Consider the following 22142-nt stretch of genomic DNA (forward strand, 5'->3'; position numbering starts at 1 on the left):
GATCGATAGGCGTCTGCGGGAGCGCAAACCTGTGCACCATTTGGCGGTGTCTACTGAGAAAACGCCAGAAAATATGCAATGTGATAGAATTCTGTCCAGAAGCGAGCGGCAGAATTTTAGACGAAAAAATGGGTTGTGCTTCTATTGTGGTGATTCAACTCATGTTATATCAGCATGCTTTAAGCGTACTAAGAAGCCTGACAAGTCTGTTTCAATTAGCACTTTACAGTCTAAGTTTATTCTATCTGTGACCCTGATTTGTTCTTTGTCATCTATTACCGCGGACGCCTATGTCGACTCTGGCGCTGCTTTGAGTCTTATGGATTGGTCCTTTGCCAAACGCTGTGGGTATGATTTGGAGCCACTGGAGGCTCCGATACCTCTGAAAGGGATTGACTCCACCCCATTGGCTAGTAATAAACCACAATACTGGACACAAGTGACTATGCGTGTTAATCCGGATCACCAGGAGGTTATTCGCTTTCTGGTGCTGTATAATCTACATGATGTTTTGGTGCTGGGATTGCCATGGCTGCAATCTCATAACCCAGTCCTCGACTGGAGAGCTATGTCTGTGTTAAGCTGGGGATGTAAAGGAACTCATGGGGACGTACCTTTGGTTTCCATTTCATCATCTATTCCCTCTGAGATTCCTGAATTCTTGTCTGACTTTCGTGACGTTTTTGAAGAACCCAAGGTTGGTTCACTACCTCCGCACCGGGAGTGCGATTGTGCCATAAACTTGATTCCGGGTAGTAAATACCCTAAGGGTCGTTTATTTAATCTGTCTGTGCCTGAACACGCTGCTATGCGAGAATATATAAAGGAGTCCTTGGAAAAGGGACATATTCGTCCTTCGTCATCTCCCTTAGGAGCCGGTTTTTTCTTTGTGTCTAAGAAAGACGGCTCTTTGAGGCCGTGTATTGATTATCGACTTTTGAATAAAATCACGGTTAAATATCAATATCCGTTACCACTGCTTACTGATTTGTTTGCTCGTATAAAGGGGGCCAAGTGGTTCTCTAAGATTGATCTCCGTGGGGCGTATAATTTGGTGCGAATCAAGCAGGGGGATGAGTGGAAAACCGCATTTAATACGCCCGAGGGCCATTTTGAGTATTTGGTGATGCCTTTTGGTCTTTCAAATGCCCCTTCAGTCTTCCAGTCCTTTATGCATGACATTTTCCGCGATTATTTGGATAAATTTATGATTGTGTATCTGGATGATATTCTGATTTTTTCGGATGACTGGGACTCTCATGTCCAGCAGGTCAGGAGGGTTTTTCAGGTTTTGCGGTCTAATTCCTTGTGTGTGAAGGGTTCTAAGTGTGTTTTTGGGGTTCAAAAGATTTCTTTCTTGGGATACATTTTTTCCCCCTCTTCCATCGAGATGGATCCTGTCAAGGTTCAGGCTATTGGTGATTGGACGCAACCCTCTTCTCTTAAGAGTCTTCAGAAATTTTTGGGCTTTGCTAACTTTTATCGTCGATTTATTGCTGGTTTTTCTGATGTTGTAAAACCATTGACTGATTTGACTAAGAAGGGTGCTGATGTTGCTGATTGGTCCCCTGATGCTGTGGAGGCCTTTCGGGAGCTCAAGCGCCGCTTTTCTTCCGCCCCAGTGTTGCGTCAGCCTGATGTTGCTCTTCCTTTTCAGGTTGAGGTCGACGCTTCTGAAATCGGAGCTGGGGTGGTGTTGTCGCAGAGAAGTTCCGACTGCTCCGTGATGAGACCTTGTGCTTTTTTTTCCCGTAAATTTTCGCCCGCCGAGCGGAATTATGATATTGGGAATCGGGATCTTTTGGCCATGAAGTGGGCTTTTGAGGAGTGGCGTCACTGGCTTGAGGGGGCCAGACATCAGGTGGTGGTATTGACTGACCACAAAAATTTAATTTACCTTGAGTCTGCCAGGCGCCTGAATCCTAGACAGGCGCGCTGGTCGTTGTTTTTCTCTCGGTTTAATTTTGTGGTGTCGTACCTACCGGGTTCTAAGAATGTTAAGGCGGATGCCCTTTCTAGGAGTTTTGAGCCTGACTCCCCTGGTAATTCTGAGCCCACAGGTATCCTTAAAGATGGAGTGATATTGTCTGCCGTTTCTCCAGACCTGCGGCGGGCCTTGCAGGAGTTTCAGGCGGATAGACCTGATCGTTGCCCACCTGGTAGACTGTTTGTTCCTGATGATTGGATCAGTAGAGTCATCTCTGAGGTTCATTCTTCTGCGTTGGCAGGTCATCCTGGAATCTTTGGTACCAGGGATTTGGTGGCAAGGTCCTTCTGGTGGCCTTCCCTGTCATGAGATGTGCGAGGCTTTGTGCAGTCTTGTGACGTTTGTGCTCGGGCCAAGCCTTGTTGTTCTCGGGCTAGTGGATTGTTGTTGCCCTTGCCTATCCCGAAGAGGCCTTGGACGCACATCTCGATGGATTTTATTTCGGATCTGCCTGTTTCTCAGAAGATGTCTGTCATCTGGGTGGTGTGTGACCGTTTCTCTAAGATGGTCCATCTGGTTCCCTTGCCTAAGTTGCCTTCTTCTTCCGAGTTGGTTCCTCTGTTTTTTCAAAATGTTGTTCGTTTGCATGGTATTCCTGAGAATATCGTTTCTGACAGAGGGACCCAATTCGTGTCTAGATTTTGGCGGGCATTCTGTGCTAGGATGGGCATAGATTTGTCTTTTTCGTCTGCTTTCCATCCTCAGACTAATGGCCAGACCGAGCGGACTAATCAGACCTTGGAGACATATTTGAGGTGTTGTGTCTGCGGATCAGGATGATTGGGTTGCTTTTTTGCCTTTGGCGGAGTTCGCCCTCAATAATCGGGCCAGCTCTGCCACCTTGGTGTCCCCGTTTTTCTGTAATTTGGGGTTTCATCCTCGATTTTCCTCCGGTCAAGTGGAATCTTCGGATTGTCCTGGAGTGGATGCTGGGGTGGAGAGGTTGCATCAGATTTGGGGGCAGGTGGTGGACAATTTGAAGTTGTCCCAGGAGAAGACTCAGCTTTTTGCCAACCGCCGTCGTCGTGTTGGTCCTCGGCTTTGTGTTGGGGACTTGGTGTGGTTGTCTTCTCGTTTTGTCCCTATGAGGGTTTCTTCTCCTAAGTTTAAGCCTCGGTTCATCGGCCCGTACAAGATATTGGAGATTCTTAACCCTGTGTCCTTCCGTTTGGACCTCCCTGCATCCTTTTCGATTCATAATGTTTTTCATCGGTCATTGTTGCGCAGGTATGAGGTACCGGTTGTGCCTTCCGTTGAGCCTCCTGCTCCGGTGTTGGTTGAGGGTGAGTTGGAGTACGTTGTGGAAAAGATCTTAGACTCTCGTGTTTCCAGACGGAGACTCCAGTATCTGGTCAAATGGAAGGGATACGGTCAGGAGGATAATTCTTGGGTCACTGCCTCTGATGTTCATGCCTCCGATCTTGTCCGTGCCTTTCATAGGGCTCATCCTGATCGCCCTGGTGGTTCTGGTGAGGGTTCGGTGCCCCCTCCTTGAGGGGGGGGTACTGTTGTGAAATTGGATTCTGGGCTCCCCCGGTGGCCACTTGTGGAATTGAACTTGTGTGCATCATCCCCTCTGTTCACCTGCTCCTATCAGGATGTGGGAGTCGCTATATAACCTTGCTCCTCTGTCAGTTTCTTGCCGGTCAACAATGTAATCAGAAGCCTTCTGTGCTTGTTCCTGCTACTAGACAACTCCCAGCTAAGTTGGACTTTTGTCCTTGTGTGTTTTTGCATTTTGTTCCTGTTCACAGCTGCTGTTTCGTTACTGTGTCTGGAAAGCTCTTGTGATCGGAAATTGCCACTCTGGTGTTATGAGTTAATGCTAGAGTCTTAAAGGAATTTCTGGATGGTGTTTTGATAGGGTTTTCTGCTGACCATGAAAGTGTCCTTTCTGTCTTCCTGCTATCTAGAAAGCGGACCTCGATTTTGCTAAACCTATTTTCATACTACGTTTGTCATTTCATCTAAAATCACCGCCAATATATGTGGGGGCCTCTGTCTGCCTTTTGGGAAAATTTCTCTAGAGGTGAGCCAGGACTGTCTTTTCCTCTGCTAGGATTAGGTAGTTCTCCGGCTGGCGCTGGGCATCTAGGGTTAAAAAACGTAGGCATGCTACCCGGCCACTTCTAGTTGTGCAGCAGGTTTAGTTCATGGTCAGTATAGTTTCCATCTTCCAAGAGCTAGTTCTCATATATGCTGGGCTATGTTCTCTCGCCATTGAGAATCATGACACTAAATATGGCCCTACAAAACTCTTCCAGTGGCACTTGAGTGCCAATCGAAGAAGTAGGCAAGACCCTGGTCCGGCCTTCATGGAGTAACAACGTAGACTCTGGACAAGGGTCCTGCAAATCTGTTTGCTCAACTCTAGAAATAGACCATACAGTAGTGTTCAAGTGATAGACTCTAAATCAGCTCCGTAGAGGATGTCTTCTGCTGAACCTTTGAGAGTATTATTTAAACTTGCAAATAGTTCCAATTTTGCTTGGACTGGAATAAAAAGGGAATGGGGTCTATGCAAATCCAACCCAATGGGGATGTTCTTGACCATTTTGATGGGCCTAAAAGTCCCGAATTTGGCTGTAGAGATACATTATGGCATCAGAGCTTCGGCTCATCGGAAGATCTTCTGCTACTTGCGTAGGCTACTAAGTGATGACCATAACATGGACATTCAGCTTGATTGAACAGACAGGTTTTTTTCCCATAGGGGAAAAGAAATAAGCAGCTGCCAGACACTTGTACAACTGCCAACTGCTTTTCTCTAAGGCCTCTTTCACACTTCCATCTTTTTGTTTCCGTCAAAATCCGTCGTTTTGTGAAAAAAATGGATCCAGCAAATGTGGGGGAAAATATAATACAATCAGGTGGGTTCCAACCCAACAGAAGGGATTGTCATAATACTCATCAGATGTTCGGCGTATGATCATACATCAAGATACAATGTTTACATGATTCCTCTTTACAGAAATTTCTCCGGTAGATATCACGCCATCATCCGCGTAGAATGAGGAACAGAACATTTATTGCATAATCCCTGATTCTGCTATCGAGATGTTACAGGCTCACCACATTACTGCCTTTCTTACATTAATATGGAGCCACAATGTCTGACATTCAGTGCCTGGCCATAATATGCTTTATGTGCCTGTACGTCATCTATAATCACCTGTCCCATTTACAAAATAAAGGGATTGTATAAGAATTTCGGACTCTGTCAGCACAGAATGACTGGTGAAACCATGTGCAAACGCTCGGTGCATCATCATTTACATAGACCTTCCTACCTCCTTGTTTTCCTTCAATCTCCACCCCTCTTTATTTTTACTGACAGCTCTGGCTTCATAAAGCCAGAGAATGGTGGAGATAGATGACACATCGGTGGGTCCCCATCGGCAAGATGTCTTAGGTCAACAACCAAATGTGGGCTCAACGATATAAGCTCTGAGAGCCTATGTAATCGGAGCTAGTGGTGCCCCTCTTAGTAGTGACAGCTTACGCTCTCTTTGCAACCAAATGCATAGAACAAACCCTAATTCTCTCGAGAGACCCACTCATATTTAGAAGTCTTTTTATTTGTTAGAAAGACCCTCAAATTTGTCAATGCTAAGGGGTGGCATTCATATAAATGGGAACAACTCGGTGGTGACTGGCAGAACTCCAGAAGGTCAAAGGGACAGAGTAAAGCCCAAAATAATAATGTCTTCTATGTCCTGATGTTGGGGGTCCCATTCTAAGCCCCATAATGACTTATTTCAGAGCCGATATTTTTTTTCCTTAACCCAATCATAAGCAAAATCAAAAGTGACAAAATAATTTTTTTATTTGACCAAACGGGATCATGGTAGGACTAATTGCCACCTTCATAGACGGTGAAAAATGATCCCATTGATGAGGAACCTTTATGTTATCTGGCCAGTTGCCCGGTATATCAACCATCGGACACTGGGATAAGTTATAATTCCTCATTTTCTCTGTTCCTCATTTTGTCATAAATTATCTTGTGGTAATGGTGAAATTTAGTCGAGAAGATCTTTGTAAAACAGCGTTCATGACATCACTACAACTGGACAATGAGGAACCCAAACCCTGCTTAATCTCAATGTTCTTGTATGTGCGCTGAGGAGAACTTCTTCAATTTGTACAAAAAAAAAAGTGCAACTGAAGTGATTTCGTTATTTTTTTTATTTTCTGAAAATATGCTGAAATCACGAGAAGCGGTGGAAAAAAGTCTCCAACTTAAAAGAGTTGTTAAGAATTACAAAAAACAAGGCTGCTTTGTTCCAAAACAGCTCCAAAAATGTCCATGGATTGTGCCTGGTATTACAGCTTAGCTAACAAGCATAATAGATGCACAAGAGATGATTCACCATCGGTTGGTCTGGCAATGAATTACCGGTACATGCCGATGAGTTCAACCAGTTGACCACATGCCATAGAGTTCAACCAGTTGGCCAATGGCCATTATCCTCTCTTAGTCCAAGAACTATTTAACTCACGGGTTTTTGATAAATCTTAATACTCAGTCTCTTGTGTTCATTTCTTTGTACAGTCAACAAGTCTTTGTACAGTTCTTTGTATTCTATTTGACATAGAATATAAAGTACTGGCGGAAATAGAATTGAGAATATTGGGTGGATACAAAACATTGTAGGAGTGCAAACAGACATAAATCACACGCAATTCTCTAACACTGGCAGAAAGATATTTCATCTACTGGTGGACGCATCTGACTAAATATTGATGGAACATTCTCTCAATGGCCTCCAACAAGCCAAGGGTGGGCACATTAAACACTGCATGACTCCAGCCTTTTAGAAGAGAAGAATCCGGGGTATGTCTATCTTCTTTTTTGGGGGAGATATTCCCTTTCTGCAAGTGGTAGCTGTTCTATCAGAAGCTGTACAGCTAATGTCAAATTGTGAGCAGAAGAATCACAGAAGCAGATCTAAGGCACAGGAGAGGCGACAGGCTGCACACTGTGCATCCGCATGCATGGCACATGCAGTAAACAGATCTAAGGCACAGGAGAGGCGACAGGCTGCGCACTGTGCATCCGCATGCATGGCACATGCAGTAAACAGATCTAAGGCACAGAAGAGGCGACAGGCTGCGCACTGTGCATCCGCATGCACGGCACATGCAGTAAACAGATCTAAGGCACAGGAGAGGCGACAGGCTGCGCACTGTGCAGCCACATCCATGGCACATGCAGTAAACAGATCTAAGGCACAGGAGAGGCGACAGGCTGCGCACTGTGCAGCCACATCCATGGCACATGCAGTAAACAGATCTAAGGCTCAGGAGAGGCAACAGGCTGCGCACTGTGCATCTGCATGCATGGCACATGCAGTAAACAGATCCAAGGCACAGGAGAGGCGACAGGCTGCGCACTGTGCAGCCGCATCCATGGCACATGCAGTAAACAGATCTAAGGCTCAGGAGAGGCGACAGGCTGCGCACTGTGCATCCGCATGCACGGCACATGCAGTAAACAGATCTAAGGCTCAGGAGAGGCGACAGGCTGTGCACTGTGCATTCGCATGCACGGCACATGCAGTAAACAGATCTAAGGTACAGGAGAGGCGACAGGCTGCGCACTGTGCATCCGCATGCACGGCACATGCAGTAACCAGATCTAAGGCTCAGGAGAGGCGACAGGCTGCGCACTGTGCATCTGCATGCATGGCACATGCAGTAAACAGATCCAAGGCACAGGAGAGGCGACAGGCTGTGCACTGTGCAGCCACATCCATGGCCCATGCAGTGTATAAACTGTAGACCATTAAGGCGCAGGAAACAATGTGATGGCGGCATATTTTAGATTTCCATTTTAATCTCCATTCCCTTCTTTCAGCCTTTATTTTCTATGACTTTTCAATAACCTGGAAAATTTGATAAGCAAACCAAGTCTTATGAATGCAGAATTAAAAAATGGGACAGATTTATATTTGTTTCCCATATCAGTCAATCACAGTCCAGTTTTACTTTTTCCAGGGAGGTCTAAAAAAATTTTAAAGCTAAGCCCTGATTGGTTGCTTTTGGCAACAAATACAGTTTTTCTCTCTATTTGGACATTGTGCAATAGTCACCTATAGGTGGCACTAAAGACACTTTTTTCTCGCTGTAAGAGAGCCATTTTGCATATTTAAAGGGAAACGTGTTCCTATTTTTATATATCCCACCTTAACCAAACATATGACTATGCTACTGACATATATTAATGTTTTACTCTCACTCAACTGAATCAGTTGAGAAACTATTTCCCTCCAGGGCTAAATCTCATTTAAAAAAAAAAAGTTATTTGTCTTCACCAATATTATTGTCCATCCTTAATATCCTCTGATAACCTCTGAATTTGCAGTAATTTGCCCCATCAATTGCAGCGCAGACTGTTCGGACTTGGGAAATGGCTTTTTCGGCTCTCTGTCTAATACCCAAATGTTTAGTTGTCTTTGATTTGAACCATACTTTGGTCTTATCTGACAGCAAGTCTCTGGGAAGCATCAGAGATAAATAGCTACCGGCTATCTCCGATCTAAATAGCCAGCTTATAATTTGAAGCCATTATGTTTACTAAACAAACCCAATTAATCTTCTGCAAAGCCACGACTTGGAAAAGTCTGGGACAGATGATGAACCACAAGGAACATATCAGGATAATACTTTGAGAAAACAGGGTTCATAAGAGAAGTGACTAAATAGAGTCACGTCAGCAGATCCTGGAAGACTATTGTCTCTGCTTATTTTGTATCTTCAGGGTGAATTGGTAAAAAAAAAATAACATATTAATCCAAAAAATAAATGACAATATGTGCATGGATCTTAGTATATATCAAGAGGATCAGTTGACCATAGAATGGGTATGAAGCAACTTTCATCTTCCGGAACGAAGGACGGGGCAAGTTGATTTTCATCACCCGATCTTTTTGTTCTGCCAAATACTGAACATGTGAACATGGCCTGGGTGATCTAATAGGGGAGAGTGCAGATGAGTGATAACCAGAAAAGTACAGAAGTTGGTGGTGGAAAGAAAATATTGGCACCATTGTTACTACTACAATTTTTATGGATATTGGATTTGGTACTACGTTTTGTTTTATTTTTGCTCAGTCTCCTATTTTTCTCATTTCAAGAGAGTTACATTTTGTTGTTCTAACGATGCGCCATCACCTACTGAGATCAGAAAACCTATGGGGCAGGGGAACATCTGTCTGTACCCCCCGACATCTGCCGTTGAGGATTGAGCATGTGGTACTTCTACCCAGACTATCCGAGGTTCCATTAGGACATTTGTGAGAGTATATAGGAACGTCAGGGGAGACAACTTTTAACCTGTTTGTTGAAAATAAAACGAATACACCCATAGCACCAACACAGTCCAACGTGTAGTACAAAAAAAGCCCAAATCACACAAACCAATTTTAAAGAACTTCACAAGAGCCAATGAGCACCAGTAACTTTAAAGGAACCAAACTAGGGCAGCAAACAGCAGATGTCGACCATTCGAATAACCATCTTTTATTGGGCTTCATTTATGCAAAAATTTTGGATAAATGCAAAAATGCCTGCAGGTAATTTTTAGCAAGTCCTCCAGGCTAAAGATCTAAGGGAAACGTCAGGAAAAAAAAAAAAAAAAAAAAGGGAAGATGGCAAGAGCGTAACAGGAACATAATGAGATTATTCCTCCGCTGCCCCAGGCAGGACCTAAAAGACTTTCACTCGGAGTAGGCAAGGAACTGGCACAGAAAGGGGTCTTAGCCTGTGCTACGTGTACTAGGAAAGGTACAGCAGATAATTGGTAATCGAGTTAGTGTTTAGTTTGCAGGTGGCTACAGAACGGACTGTTTCTTCTTATTAGGTGGGTAGGGAGAACAGATGGTCAATTACAGTGGGAAGTGTTAAAATCGAGTCAATAAAGATATTTCTCAGGACTTTGGCACAAGAAAGGGATCAATATAAAATAAAGAAAAAAATGTTCTTTAGCAGGTGAATCCCTGGCCGGTCCAGGGGAGCAGGAGTAATGCTGTTGCATCCTTTAGTCACCTGCCCTTCAACCAATCACCGGCTTCAATGATCAGGTGGCTGATCGATGGGGTGCAATCACTTCCGGTTCTGGTGGAGACCACCAAGAGTGGTGGTGCTAAGATGGTAATGGAATTTGAGTAGGAAGCAAAAACTTCTTACTTTATAGTAAGAGAGCCACCTAGATTCGTACAACCACGAAATTAAAACATTGCTCGGTTTGGATAAAGTTTTTTCTTACTGAGAATTGAAAGTGAATACACCTAAAACAAAATACATTGTACATACCAGAAGATAGTAGTTTTTGTGTGCGGAGGTAACTGATGGTCAGACGCATGATGGAGGCCTTGTCCAAGTGTGAGCTGATGTTCTGAGGCAAAGGAAGCTGATGAGCCAACTCATAAAACACTTCAGTCTCTTTACTTCTCCGACACCTGGCTGCATCTCGAGACTTTTCCTTCCTTCTCTCTGAACTGCTCCTGAAAAAAAAAAACAAGTTTACACTAAGATTAGGACCATTGCTTCCAACACAACCACAGCTTTGTTTTACCTTAATGTGATAATGTGCAGAAGGAAAACTGTTATGATCCTAGTGGCTGAGGATCACAAAACGGACTAGCTAAGTTTATGAACATAGACACGAGCTCTAGGGAGGTGGTAACTGGACTGACCACAAACCTGATCCTAACCAACACACTAAAGGAAGCCGGTGGACGTGCCTAAAATCCTGGACGTCTCGACGCAGCCTGAGAAACTATCTACTCCTGGAGGGAAAGTAAGACCTCACTTGCCTCAAGAGAAATTACCCCAAAGATATAGGAAGCCCCCAACAAATAATAACGGTGAGGTAAGGGGAAAACACAAACGTAGAAATGAAAACAGATTAAGCAAATGAGGCCTGCTAATACTAGATAGCAGAAGACAGATAGGGAACTGTGCGGTCAGTAAAAAACCCTATGCAAAATATCCACGCCGAGAATACAAGAACCCCCACACCAACTAACGGTGTGAGGGGAGAATCTCAGCCCCCTAGAGCTACCAGCAAGCAAGGAAATCACATATTAGCAAGCTGGACAAAAAAACAAAAATAAACCAAGAAACATATGACCACTGATGGTCAAAAAATGAACCAAGCAAAACTTAGCTTCTCTTGAAGAGACTGATAACGAAGGACTGCAGGAGAGCTCCAAAATAGCACTGAAGACATTGACAGCAGGCAACAACTGAGAGTGCAGGTGAACTAAATAGGAAACCAGCTAAGAGATAACGAGACAGCTGATCCTGCCTCAGACCTGCAGAATGACACAAAGAACCACCAGAGGGAGCCCAAAGACAGCACTCACACAGTACCAGTTGTGACCACAAGAGGGAGCCCAAAAACAGAGTTCACAACAGAAAACACATGCCCTACTCATACTGGAAAATGTGTGCCCATGAAACTTCTAAAGTATCTCAATCTTTTCAACATCTTAATTATAAAGCTTCTGTTATATTCCAGAGCTGCATTCATAATTCTGCTCGGTGCCACTAGAAAACGATAAGCGTGTTATTAGACAGATCTGTCTCCAAGAGTTCCAACATTAGATGACTAGCGTAAAGACAACAGAGCATGTTCTTTGCTGACACTGAGGATTGTAGGATTACAGCTCTGAAGCCTGCAAAATTGTGAATGCAGCCATGGACTGTAACTCAAAATCAGTACCAGATAAGTATTATATTTCAACTTTTAAGATAGAATTTTGTAGTTCAGTTACCCTAAGCAATTTGCAGAGTTTAACAACTGCCGAATGGCAACCCTGATTGTCGGTTGGTGGTTGTTTAGTAGCCTATTTACACAGGTAGACCGCACTTCAGATGTGGACTGAATAATTGGTTCAGTGCACATGGGCAGCTATTGTTTTTGACAGCATGAGTCCTTTTCACACAGGACGATGTGCTGCCAAGAACCAAATGTGCTGCCGAGACCAAAGATCATTTCAAGCAACAAACAAATGTTTTGCTCATTCGTTTGGTAATTGGCAGCCTGTGAGCACCTCACGGTTATCATGAAATGAGTGTCCCTAGGACTGCTCGCTCATGACAATCCTGCAGTTTAACTACATTTTAAGTATGGGATGATTTATGGTCAGGCAGTTTGGTAGTGCCCAAGGGCCAGAAGCTAAAAGGTTCTTCAACAAGCAATAAGTCCTAGCAGTAACATACAAACTAGTGTCATTTAGTAGACAACCAGGGCACTTAGCTTTTTGTGATTAAGCAAAACAAAATTATTGAAAAATCAGCATTGGTTTTTCATATTCAACAGGAAGGCCTCCATCTTGGTCCATCTTGAACCTTGGTCAAGGTCTGAGTCTCCATTTGGCTGTTCGTCTAGTAGAACATCTCATTGTATATGGATACCAATGCTCATCTCAAAAGAATTTAATTTTTGAACTTAATCATAAAAACCTGGAATACCATGGATGCCTACTATATATAGTTACTGGATACTAATCCTTGACATAGAAGACCAGAACGTTGCACTGGGTGCCGAATACATAGCAGTCAAATGAATGCTGACTGCACATTTCAACTTCAGCGCGGACCAGCCGATCAGCTCATGTATATTGGGGAGTGAAGGGTAAATGAAGGATTGGACTGTTGGATTTCATCATGCCCCATCCTTTTATTCTCACCAGACATAAGGCGCTGCCAGAAGATTCTGTCAGCAACTCACTTCCCTATCCTTATTAGGAACGTACGCACACACCGGGGTCAGGAGGGAAAGCTCTCATCTGATCAAGCCCTCCAGCAGAAGGCCTGGGGCAATCTCATTATCCCCTACAGTCCATTAGGCCTAATACTGTTCCAGTGCACAAATGGCTGCTTATTTGTAACCACAAGTTTCTTTAAGTTGCGTAATCGTCCAGACTTCCCACATTTTTTTGTGCATTCAGCCAAAATATTCCTTGAGCCAACTTAACAACTACATTCTTAGGAGACTCAAGGCAAATCTCACAATGCCGTCATATGACACCATAGTCTAAACGCGCATCCATACGAATCCACTGTGTAACAGGCAGTTCAGTAATCTTGCCACAATTGTATGCCTTTAAGAAATAATTCTGCCCGATGTGTCAAAAGGCTTTTTCCCATGTATGTCTTCCCCTCAAATGTGACGATTCCACCAATATTCCTGACACACTCTTTAGACAATATTGAGTTTGTGCTGATTAATTTCTTAGTATATCTTTATAGCGTCCTAACTTATCACATAAAGCTGTAAATCCTTTCAAGAAAGATATAGAACCTAACATTCTGGCTACCTGTAAGCCACTACTAGGGGGAGCTAACGAGCTGATTGCATACTGCTTGTCCATTGAACTCAATAATAACACAGTATACAGTGAGCTCAAACGGCCCAAACAGTAAAAATAATACATTATTTATCCTGCACAGTGAATAAAAAAAAAACATTTCAGAAGTGATCTTTCTTACAAAAATTAAATATGAAATTATCAAAAATTAGAACGATCCACAAAATTTACCAATGGAAAATACAGCTTGTCCCACAATAAAAAAAACAAGCCCTCTCGCACAGCACTGTTGAGAAAAATATATAAAAGCTATAACTCTAAGAAAAAAAAAGAAAACAAGAATTGTAAACATTAAAAAAAGTATTTAAATATGGTATCGCCGAAAAAGAGAATATTATAGAATTTTGGGGGATTTTCTCTGTTACTCCTTAGAAAACTTTATTGAAGTTAATTGATAAGTTATATGTACTCCAAAATGCTCATACAGATACAGATAAAAAAAGAAAAAAAAAAGTTGTTAAAAATTGCATCCTTAATGGATTAAATATATCACAATGCAGGGGATTTGGAGCTCTGTATCAGGAAAAAAACAGAACTCTAACCCCAAGAACAGTGCCCACATCAAGTAAATTCACACACAATACTTAGCAACATTGAGAATCCACATAATCACAGCCATAGCTGACACATCAATACACGTGGTGCTACATTAATACATCCACACTATCCAAGTAACAGTATACTTACATATAAGTATACTGTATAAGTATATACAGTATATTACAGGCCTATACTGACCTCCTCGGTGCCCCCATAACGTGGTATCAGAGAATACAAAAAATAAAATGAACAAACACAATAATAATAAATGACTGATTGTCTGAGCCTTCAGGTCCAATACAGACCCCCCCCCTACTGTGCGGGAGACTTTCTAGTGATGGCGTATGTTCTTTTATCATCCCCCCACTGTGGAAATATCAAGGTTGGGCACTGGGATAGGATCCATAGGGTGACTTTTTATGAAGACTCATTTCAATAATTATTAGCACCCCACTAGGGAGCTTCATTAAAACAGACAACATGAAAAGACAATCAAACCCTATAGAAATAATGAAGATTCGGCACGTTATTGAGCCACTGGCTACTAAATCCAACATCCTCACTCATGTGCTCATTTATTGTCACCTTCTTCTTCTTTCTTAAAGGGATGGTACAAAATTTGGAAGTTATCCCCTATCCACAGAATGGAGGATAACTTCCTGATCACTGGGGGTCTGAATGCTCATATCCTAACTGATCATGAGAACCAGGGCTTTGAAGACCCTACATGTGAATGGAGTGGTGGTTGATCATATGCACCTCCGCTCTATTTATTCTCTGTAGGACCGTTGGAGATAGCCAAGCACGGCGTTTGGCTAGTCTTTGGCACTTTCATTAAATATGAACTGTGCTGAGGTTTGCATGATAGATCACTGATCCATTCATTTGGAGTCTTCAGAGCTCAAGTTCTTGGGATTAGGGGGGATCCCGGTCAACATGTCTTTGGAGTTTCGAAGGAATCCCACACAACCACAGGGAGAATATACAAACTCTTGTTGATGTTGTCCTTGGTGGAATTCGGATTCCAGCACTGTGATACAATGCTAACCACTGAGCCACCGTGCTGCCCAGTGGTGACCTAAACGGGTTACCTGGCCTTAGGGTACAAGTCTACAGTCAGTCTATGTGACTGCAGACTTGTGAATCCTCACATCGGGTGAACTGTGCACTATGAGGATTCTCCGGTACCGTAAGCAGCAGTTGCATGACTGCAAGTAAGAGATTTTCATACTCACAGCCACATTCCGACTAGACTGTGTCCAGCCTCACTCAATGCAAATGAGTGACGTCTAGTCGGAATGTGGCAGTAAGGTTGCAAATCGCATACTTGTGGTCACATGGCCACCCACTTCCGGCGCAAGCATCGGAGAATCCTCAGAGTGTGCTGTGCATGCAATGTGAGAATTCACAAGTATCCTGAGGTCGGACAACCCCTTTAAATACTGATAGCTTATCTTTACGATATTGGATAAGTGAAGGTCACACTTCTGAAATCAACACCTATCAGCTGATTGAATGCTCAAGTTTTGTTTTTAGGGTCTGACATATAAAACAGAGGCCGAATAGCACAAGTAGGACAGGGGGCTCTCAGAATAATTTCCTCCGGTGATCCCAAAGTACTTCACACTAAGACTTTAGCTGCTTCTACTTGACCTGGAGCTTTCTCCCCTTTCCCTTCCATTCTTGTAGGAAAGGAGGGCAGCTACCGTAAACCTAAAGCCAATTCCTCTGTCCTTCTTCTGAGAGAGATGAAGCCCCATGAAAGCTTACAATGGATGGGAACGCTCCGAGACAGGACCCCCCCATATGGAATATACAGTCTATACATCACAAAGATCAATACATGCCAACTGGGTGTGTTTCACTATTGCACAACTTACTAAAAAAGTCTATTACATCTTTACTGCACTTTTTTTTTCATTATATTGGAGCCCAATATAAACCATGTTTACTTTATTCAAGAAGAGGAAGCAAATGTTTCTTGAGGGAGGTACAACAGGAAAAGCCTGCGACTCATTGATCTGCACAGTGTGTTCTTAAGAAGGCATCAGAGGGCCAAGGGCTGAAGTACAATATTATATTACCAAGGGAGCAATATATTGTAGCCAAAAATAATATGCAGTGTCATGAGAACATGCCCTGGAGAAGCTGCTGGCCAGCTACGGCCCGCGAGCCAATGTCTTCATATCTGCACATTGTCTTCCTGTATCCTGGAGTCTTATTTTCATCTCTTCTATTATAGGGTAACCCAACGTCGTAAAACCTAGCTAAAGTTTCGTAGACTGTAGCCATTTACTAGAATTTTGTCAAATCAAGTATTTTTAAAAAATCTATCTAAAGACTGTTCACACCTATTGGGAAATGGAGGGTGGGTAGGGGCAGATGTTTGCAGATCCACCGGGCAGATAGATTCCAGCAAGAAACAGAAAATAAGATCTCCTCCAACGTGGACAGAGAAAGAGAAGTGGAGTAAGTTAGTAGATAAGGAAGACCCATGAAGACACAGAGGGGTGGGAGATAGAAGGAGTCAGGAGGCATCAGGGATGGAGCGAGAGATCGGGAGATGTAGAGAAACAGAAGATGGACGGAAAATTGAAAACAACTGGGAAGATTAATCAATACTGTCTTAAAAAGACTTTTCACTAGTGATGAGCGAACGTGCTGGGATATGGTGTTATCCACCATGCTCGGGTGCTAGCCAAGTGTCTGCGGCGTGTTCGAGAAATATGTTCGGGTCCCACAGCTGCAGGCCTCCAGGCTGTTCGACAGCCACAACACATGCAGCGATTGTCCATTTGTTAGGTAATCCCTACATGTGTTGCGGCTGTTAGACATGCAGCCACGGGGTCTCAAATATATTTCTCGAGAGCTCCGAAGTCACTCTACTTTTGACCATTCCTGACATGTCAACTTTAACGAAGACTTGTATTCTCGATGGAATAATTCTGGAGCATCTTTTCTTAGAGTTCTGTCATTCCTCTGCTATTCCTTCTAGAAATTCATAAAAAATTAATAACCGGACGTTACCATTTGCCATGGGGACGTGTCCATGCACAGTCAGCAGCACTGATTGGATAATGTGACCGTGTGCAGAGACATACCCTGCACCCAGATGTCAATCAATTTATACATTTCTAGGAATAATAATAGAGGAATAGCAAAATGTAAAAAAAAGTGAAATATGCACCAGAATTGTTGAATTATCAGAAATACAAAAGTTTACTAAAATCAGTCATGTCAGGATAGGTCGTCTTTTAAAGTGGGCATCTAAAAAAAAGACCAATCTGTTATCACATTGGATGAAAGATTTGGTGAATCTTTCTAGATTACTAGGGTTGTCCAGTACTTTAGTACTGATGGTCTATCCTTAAAGGGGTTGTCCAGTCAAAACCGATAAGTCTGCAGTCACTCTGTGTGACTGGAGACTTATGAACCCCCCCAGGACACGCACTGTGCACTGCGAGGATTCGCCGGTTTCAGACCCCAGACTGGAGGGTATGTATGAGTTATACATACCCCTGGCCAGTGGGCATGGCCTCGCTCCATACTCTTGCATTGGGCAGTGGGCGAGTACGACTGGCCGAAAGTATGTATGGAGCGAGGACGTGCCCACTGGCCGGGGATATGTATGGAGCAAGGACATGCCCACTGGCCGGGGGTATGTATGGAGCGAGGACGTGCCCACTGGCCAGGGGTATGTATGGAGCGAGGACGTGCCCACTGGCCGGGGGTATGTATGGAGCGAGGATGTGCCCACTGGCCGGGGGTATGTATGGAGCGAGGACGTGCCCACTGGCCGGGGGTATGAATAGAGCGAGGACGTGCCCACTGGCCGGGGGTATATATGGAGCGAGGACGTGTCCACTGGCCGGGGGTATGAATGGAGCGAGGACGTGCCCACTGGCCGGGGGTATATATGGAGCGAGGACGTGTCCACTGGCCGGGGGTATGTATGGAGTGAGGACGTGCCCACTGGCCGGGGGTATATATGGAGCGAGGACATGTCCACTGGCCGGGGGTATGTATGGAGCGAGGACGTGCCCACTGGCCGGGGGTATATATGGAGCGAGGACATGTCCACTGGCCGGGGGTATGTATGGAGCGAGGACGTGCCCACTGGCCGGGGTTATATATGGAGCGAGGACATGTCCACTGGCCGGGGGTATGTATGGAGCGAGGACATGTCCACTGGCCGGGGGTATATATGGAGCGAGGACATGTCCACTGGCCGGGGGTATGTATGGAGCGAGCACGTGCCCACTGGCCGGGGGTATGTATGGAGCGAGGACGTGCCCACTGGCCGGGGGTATGTATGGAGCGAGGACATGCCCACTGGCCGGGGGTATGTATGGAGAGAGGACATGTCCACTGGCCGGGGTATGTATGGAGCGAGGACATGCTCACTGGCCGGGTATATGTATGGAGCGAGGACGTGCCCACTGGCCGGGGGTATGTATGGAGCGAGGACGTGCCCACTGGCCAGGGGTATGTATGGAGCGAGGACGTGCCCACTGGCCGGGGGTATGAATAGAGCGAGGACGTGCCCACTGGCCGGGGGTATATATGGAGCGAGGACGTGTCCACTGGCCGGGGGTATGAATGGAGCGAGGACGTGCCCACTGGCCGGGGGTATATATGGAGCGAGGACGTGTCCACTGGCCGGGGGTATGTATGGAGTGAGGACGTGCCCACTGGCCGGGGGTATATATGGAGCGAGGACATGTCCACTGGCCGGGGGTATGTATGGAGCGAGGACGTGCCCACTGGCCGGGGGTATATATGGAGCGAGGACATGTCCACTGGCCGGGGGTATGTATGGAGCGAGGACATGCCCACTGGCCGGGGGTATGTATGGAGAGAGGACATGTCCACTGGCCGGGGTATGTATGGAGCGAGGACATGCTCACTGGCCGGGTATATGTATGGAGCGAGGACATGTCCACTGGCCGGGGGTATGTATGGAGCGAGGACGTGCCCACTGGCCGGGGGTATATATGGAGCGAGGACATGTCCACTGGCCGGGGGTATGTATGGAGCGAGGACATGCCCACTGGCCGGGGGTATGTATGGAGAGAGGACATGTCCACTGGCCGGGGTATGTATGGAGCGAGGACATGCTCACTGGCCGGGTATATGTATGGAGCGAGGACATGTCCACTGGCCGGGGGTATGTATGGAGCGAGGACGTGCCCACTGGCCGGGGGTATATATGGAGCGAGGACATGTCCACTGGCCGGGGGTATGTATGGAGCGAGGACATGCCCACTGGCCGGGGGTATGTATGGAGAGAGGACATGTCCACTGGCCGGGGTATGTATGGAGCGAGGACATGCTCACTGGCCGGGTATATGTATGGAGCGAGGACGTGCCCACTGGCCGGGGGTATGTATGGAGCGAGGACGTGCCCACTGGCCAGGGGTATGTATGGAGCGAGGACGTGCCCACTGGCCGGGGGTATGAATAGAGCGAGGACGTGCCCACTGGCCGGGGGTATATATGGAGCGAGGACGTGTCCACTGGCCGGGGGTATGAATGGAGCGAGGACGTGCCCACTGGCCGGGGGTATATATGGAGCGAGGACGTGTCCACTGGCCGGGGGTATGTATGGAGTGAGGACGTGCCCACTGGCCGGGGGTATGTATGGAGCGAGGACGTGCCCACTGGCCGGGGGTATATATGGAGCGAGGACATGTCCACTGGCCGGGGGTATGTATGGAGCGAGGACGTGCCCACTGGCCGGGGTTATATATGGAGCGAGGACATGTCCACTGGCCGGGGGTATGTATGGAGCAAGGACATGTCCACTGGCCGGGGGTATATATGGAGCGAGGACATGTCCACTGGCCGGGGGTATGTATGGAGCGAGCACGTGCCCACTGGCCGGGGGTATGTATGGAGCGAGGACGTGCCCACTGGCCGGGGGTATGTATGGAGCGAGGACATGCCCACTGGCCGGGGGTATGTATGGAGAGAGGACATGTCCACTGGCCGGGGTATGTATGGAGCGAGGACATGCTCACTGGCCGGGTATATGTATGGAGCGAGGACGTGCCCACTGGCCGGGGGTATGTATGGAGCGAGGACGTGCCCACTGGCCGGGGGTATGTATGGAGCCAGGACGTGCCCACTGACCGGGGGTATGTATGGAGCGAGGACGTGCCCACTGGCCGGGGGTATATATGGAGCGAGGACGTGTCCACTGGCCGGGGATATGTATGGAGCAAGGACGTACCCACTGGCCGGGGGTATATATGGAGCAAGGACATGTCCACTGGCCGGGCGTATGTATGGAGCGAGGACGTGCCCACTGGCCGGGGTATGTATGGAGCGAAGACGTGCCCACTGGCCGGGGGTATGTATGGAGCGAGGACGTGCCCACTGGCAACATGAGATTACAGAGAATGTGTAAACGGCACAGGAGGGCACAAGAGAAGAAGCCATAGAGTAAGTAATTGAAAGGTGGAGATAGAGGGCAGGGGGAAAACACTTCATATATAAGTTAATAAATGAGGTTAGTGAAGACAAGAGAAAGTATTGGGGTGAGAACAAGAGCAGCGTACCCAACACATGGGTAGTGCTATATGTGGCTTTTATACTGTACGTTGTTTCACATCCGGCTTATAATTGGCCTCCTATGACTGACACTGCCTTGGTTGGCTGATTCTCACATTCCTCGCAGCATTTTGAACACTTTCCTGCACATTCCAGCTCGTGTTATGAATATAGCAGAAATGTTCTTTTTCACAACCCGACCATTATTTTGGAGACAGTACAAGCTATTTGTACATTCCAAGTGCTGTTTGGACAACGTGCATGAATCTGTGTGCCCGGATATTATGCAATCTGCAGGTCCAAGAAAATGTTAACAGATCTGTGATAAAGCAAACAAATTCACCACATACACACGGCCAACCTTGACCACAGTTTTGTTTCTTTTGACCTAAATAAGTTTACAGTTGTATAATGATTAATTTCCTAATGATTAATATATCTATTTCCTAATATATCTTTATAGAGGTCAGACCTTTGCACGGTCCTTTGCGTAAAAATAGATTTCCATGATACCATTTTGGACCACTAGAGGGAGCAAACTGCATACAGGTGATACATTGAAGTGAATGAAATAACAGTATGCAGTAAGCTCTGGGGCTCCCTCTAGTGCTGGACAGAGATAGTAAGCATTATATTTAGAGAGCACCTGTCATCAGATTAAAAGTGGGCAGTTTTTGCTTTTATTTTGTTTCCATTGCTCCTCTGAGTAATCTGGTTTTATTTATTTATTTATTTTTTAAATCTCCCATATGGGTCCACGCCCCCGAGGAATCCTGCAAGTTGAGCCACACCCCCTTTGTAAAGACCATAAAAATGAGTGGCAAATAGAAAGATCCTTATCTTTAGAACTGTATGGCGGATTTAAAAGAAAAAAATATATATATATTCAGGGGAGCGGTGGGAATAAAGTAAAGCTGTAAACTTCGGACCGCAATCTATACAGGGAATGTAAAGCTCTGGATTGGAAAAATGAGGCTCTAAGTTTAAGGGGAAAAATACCGGACAATGTTTTGCTATCAAGTTCACTTTAGACTCTCATAGAGACACAAAAGTTTGGGCAATTCCGCACCTCATGTGCCTCCTATTATGGGGACTTATTTCTTCTGCTCAGTACATGTGAGCCCAATCACAAGACCAAACGAAATAATCTAAATGCTGCAGATAAATCTCTAAGGAATGTTTGTATCCGACTAAAAAGTGCTACTCAGATCACTCCTGTATTCCACAAGGAAAGTCATAAACCGGCCTTCAGGCACACACAGAGCTCGCCGCACTTTCTGGATCTTACTACCACCTGTTGATTCTGACCAATAGATTTAAAAATGCACTTATGCATTTATTTAAAGGGACGTGTCACACTGAACATACGGTGCGATCTGTGTGCAGGAACACGAGAGGCTAGACAGACTGTCATATAGGAAACTATTCGGTAGAACTTGTTTTGTATTCAATCCCTGCTTATTCTGGGTTTAGGAATCCAGTGGGCGGTTCTAATAAGTGATTGACAGTCATCTCTATAAGCGGTATCATATGTGAGTCATAGAATAGTACCATCCACTGGAATGAACAGAAACAGGGGCCTAACGATCGCAATCGCAGAGATCGCAACCATGACTGGGCCCTTACAGGGGAGGGTCTCGCCAATGCCAGCACAGACTTCAACTGGATGTGCATCTTCGAAT

At 45.4% G+C, this 22142-nt stretch overlaps 1 protein-coding gene across 1 annotated transcript in view; it reads right to left on the reverse strand.

Moving 5' to 3' along the window:
• The window catches only part of EPAS1 (endothelial PAS domain protein 1), a 107932-nt gene that overhangs the window by 38136 nt on the left and 47654 nt on the right, over window positions 1–22142 (reverse strand). Inside the window, exon 2 of the mRNA XM_077282409.1 lies at window positions 10304–10494. Within this exon, the coding sequence (XP_077138524.1) occupies window positions 10304–10494 (191 nt within the window). The remainder of the gene's footprint in view (window positions 1–10303; window positions 10495–22142) is intronic.

This window comes from Ranitomeya variabilis, chromosome 2 (assembly GCF_051348905.1).
Source record: "Ranitomeya variabilis isolate aRanVar5 chromosome 2, aRanVar5.hap1, whole genome shotgun sequence".
Classification (NCBI taxonomy): Eukaryota; Metazoa; Chordata; class Amphibia; order Anura; family Dendrobatidae; genus Ranitomeya; species Ranitomeya variabilis.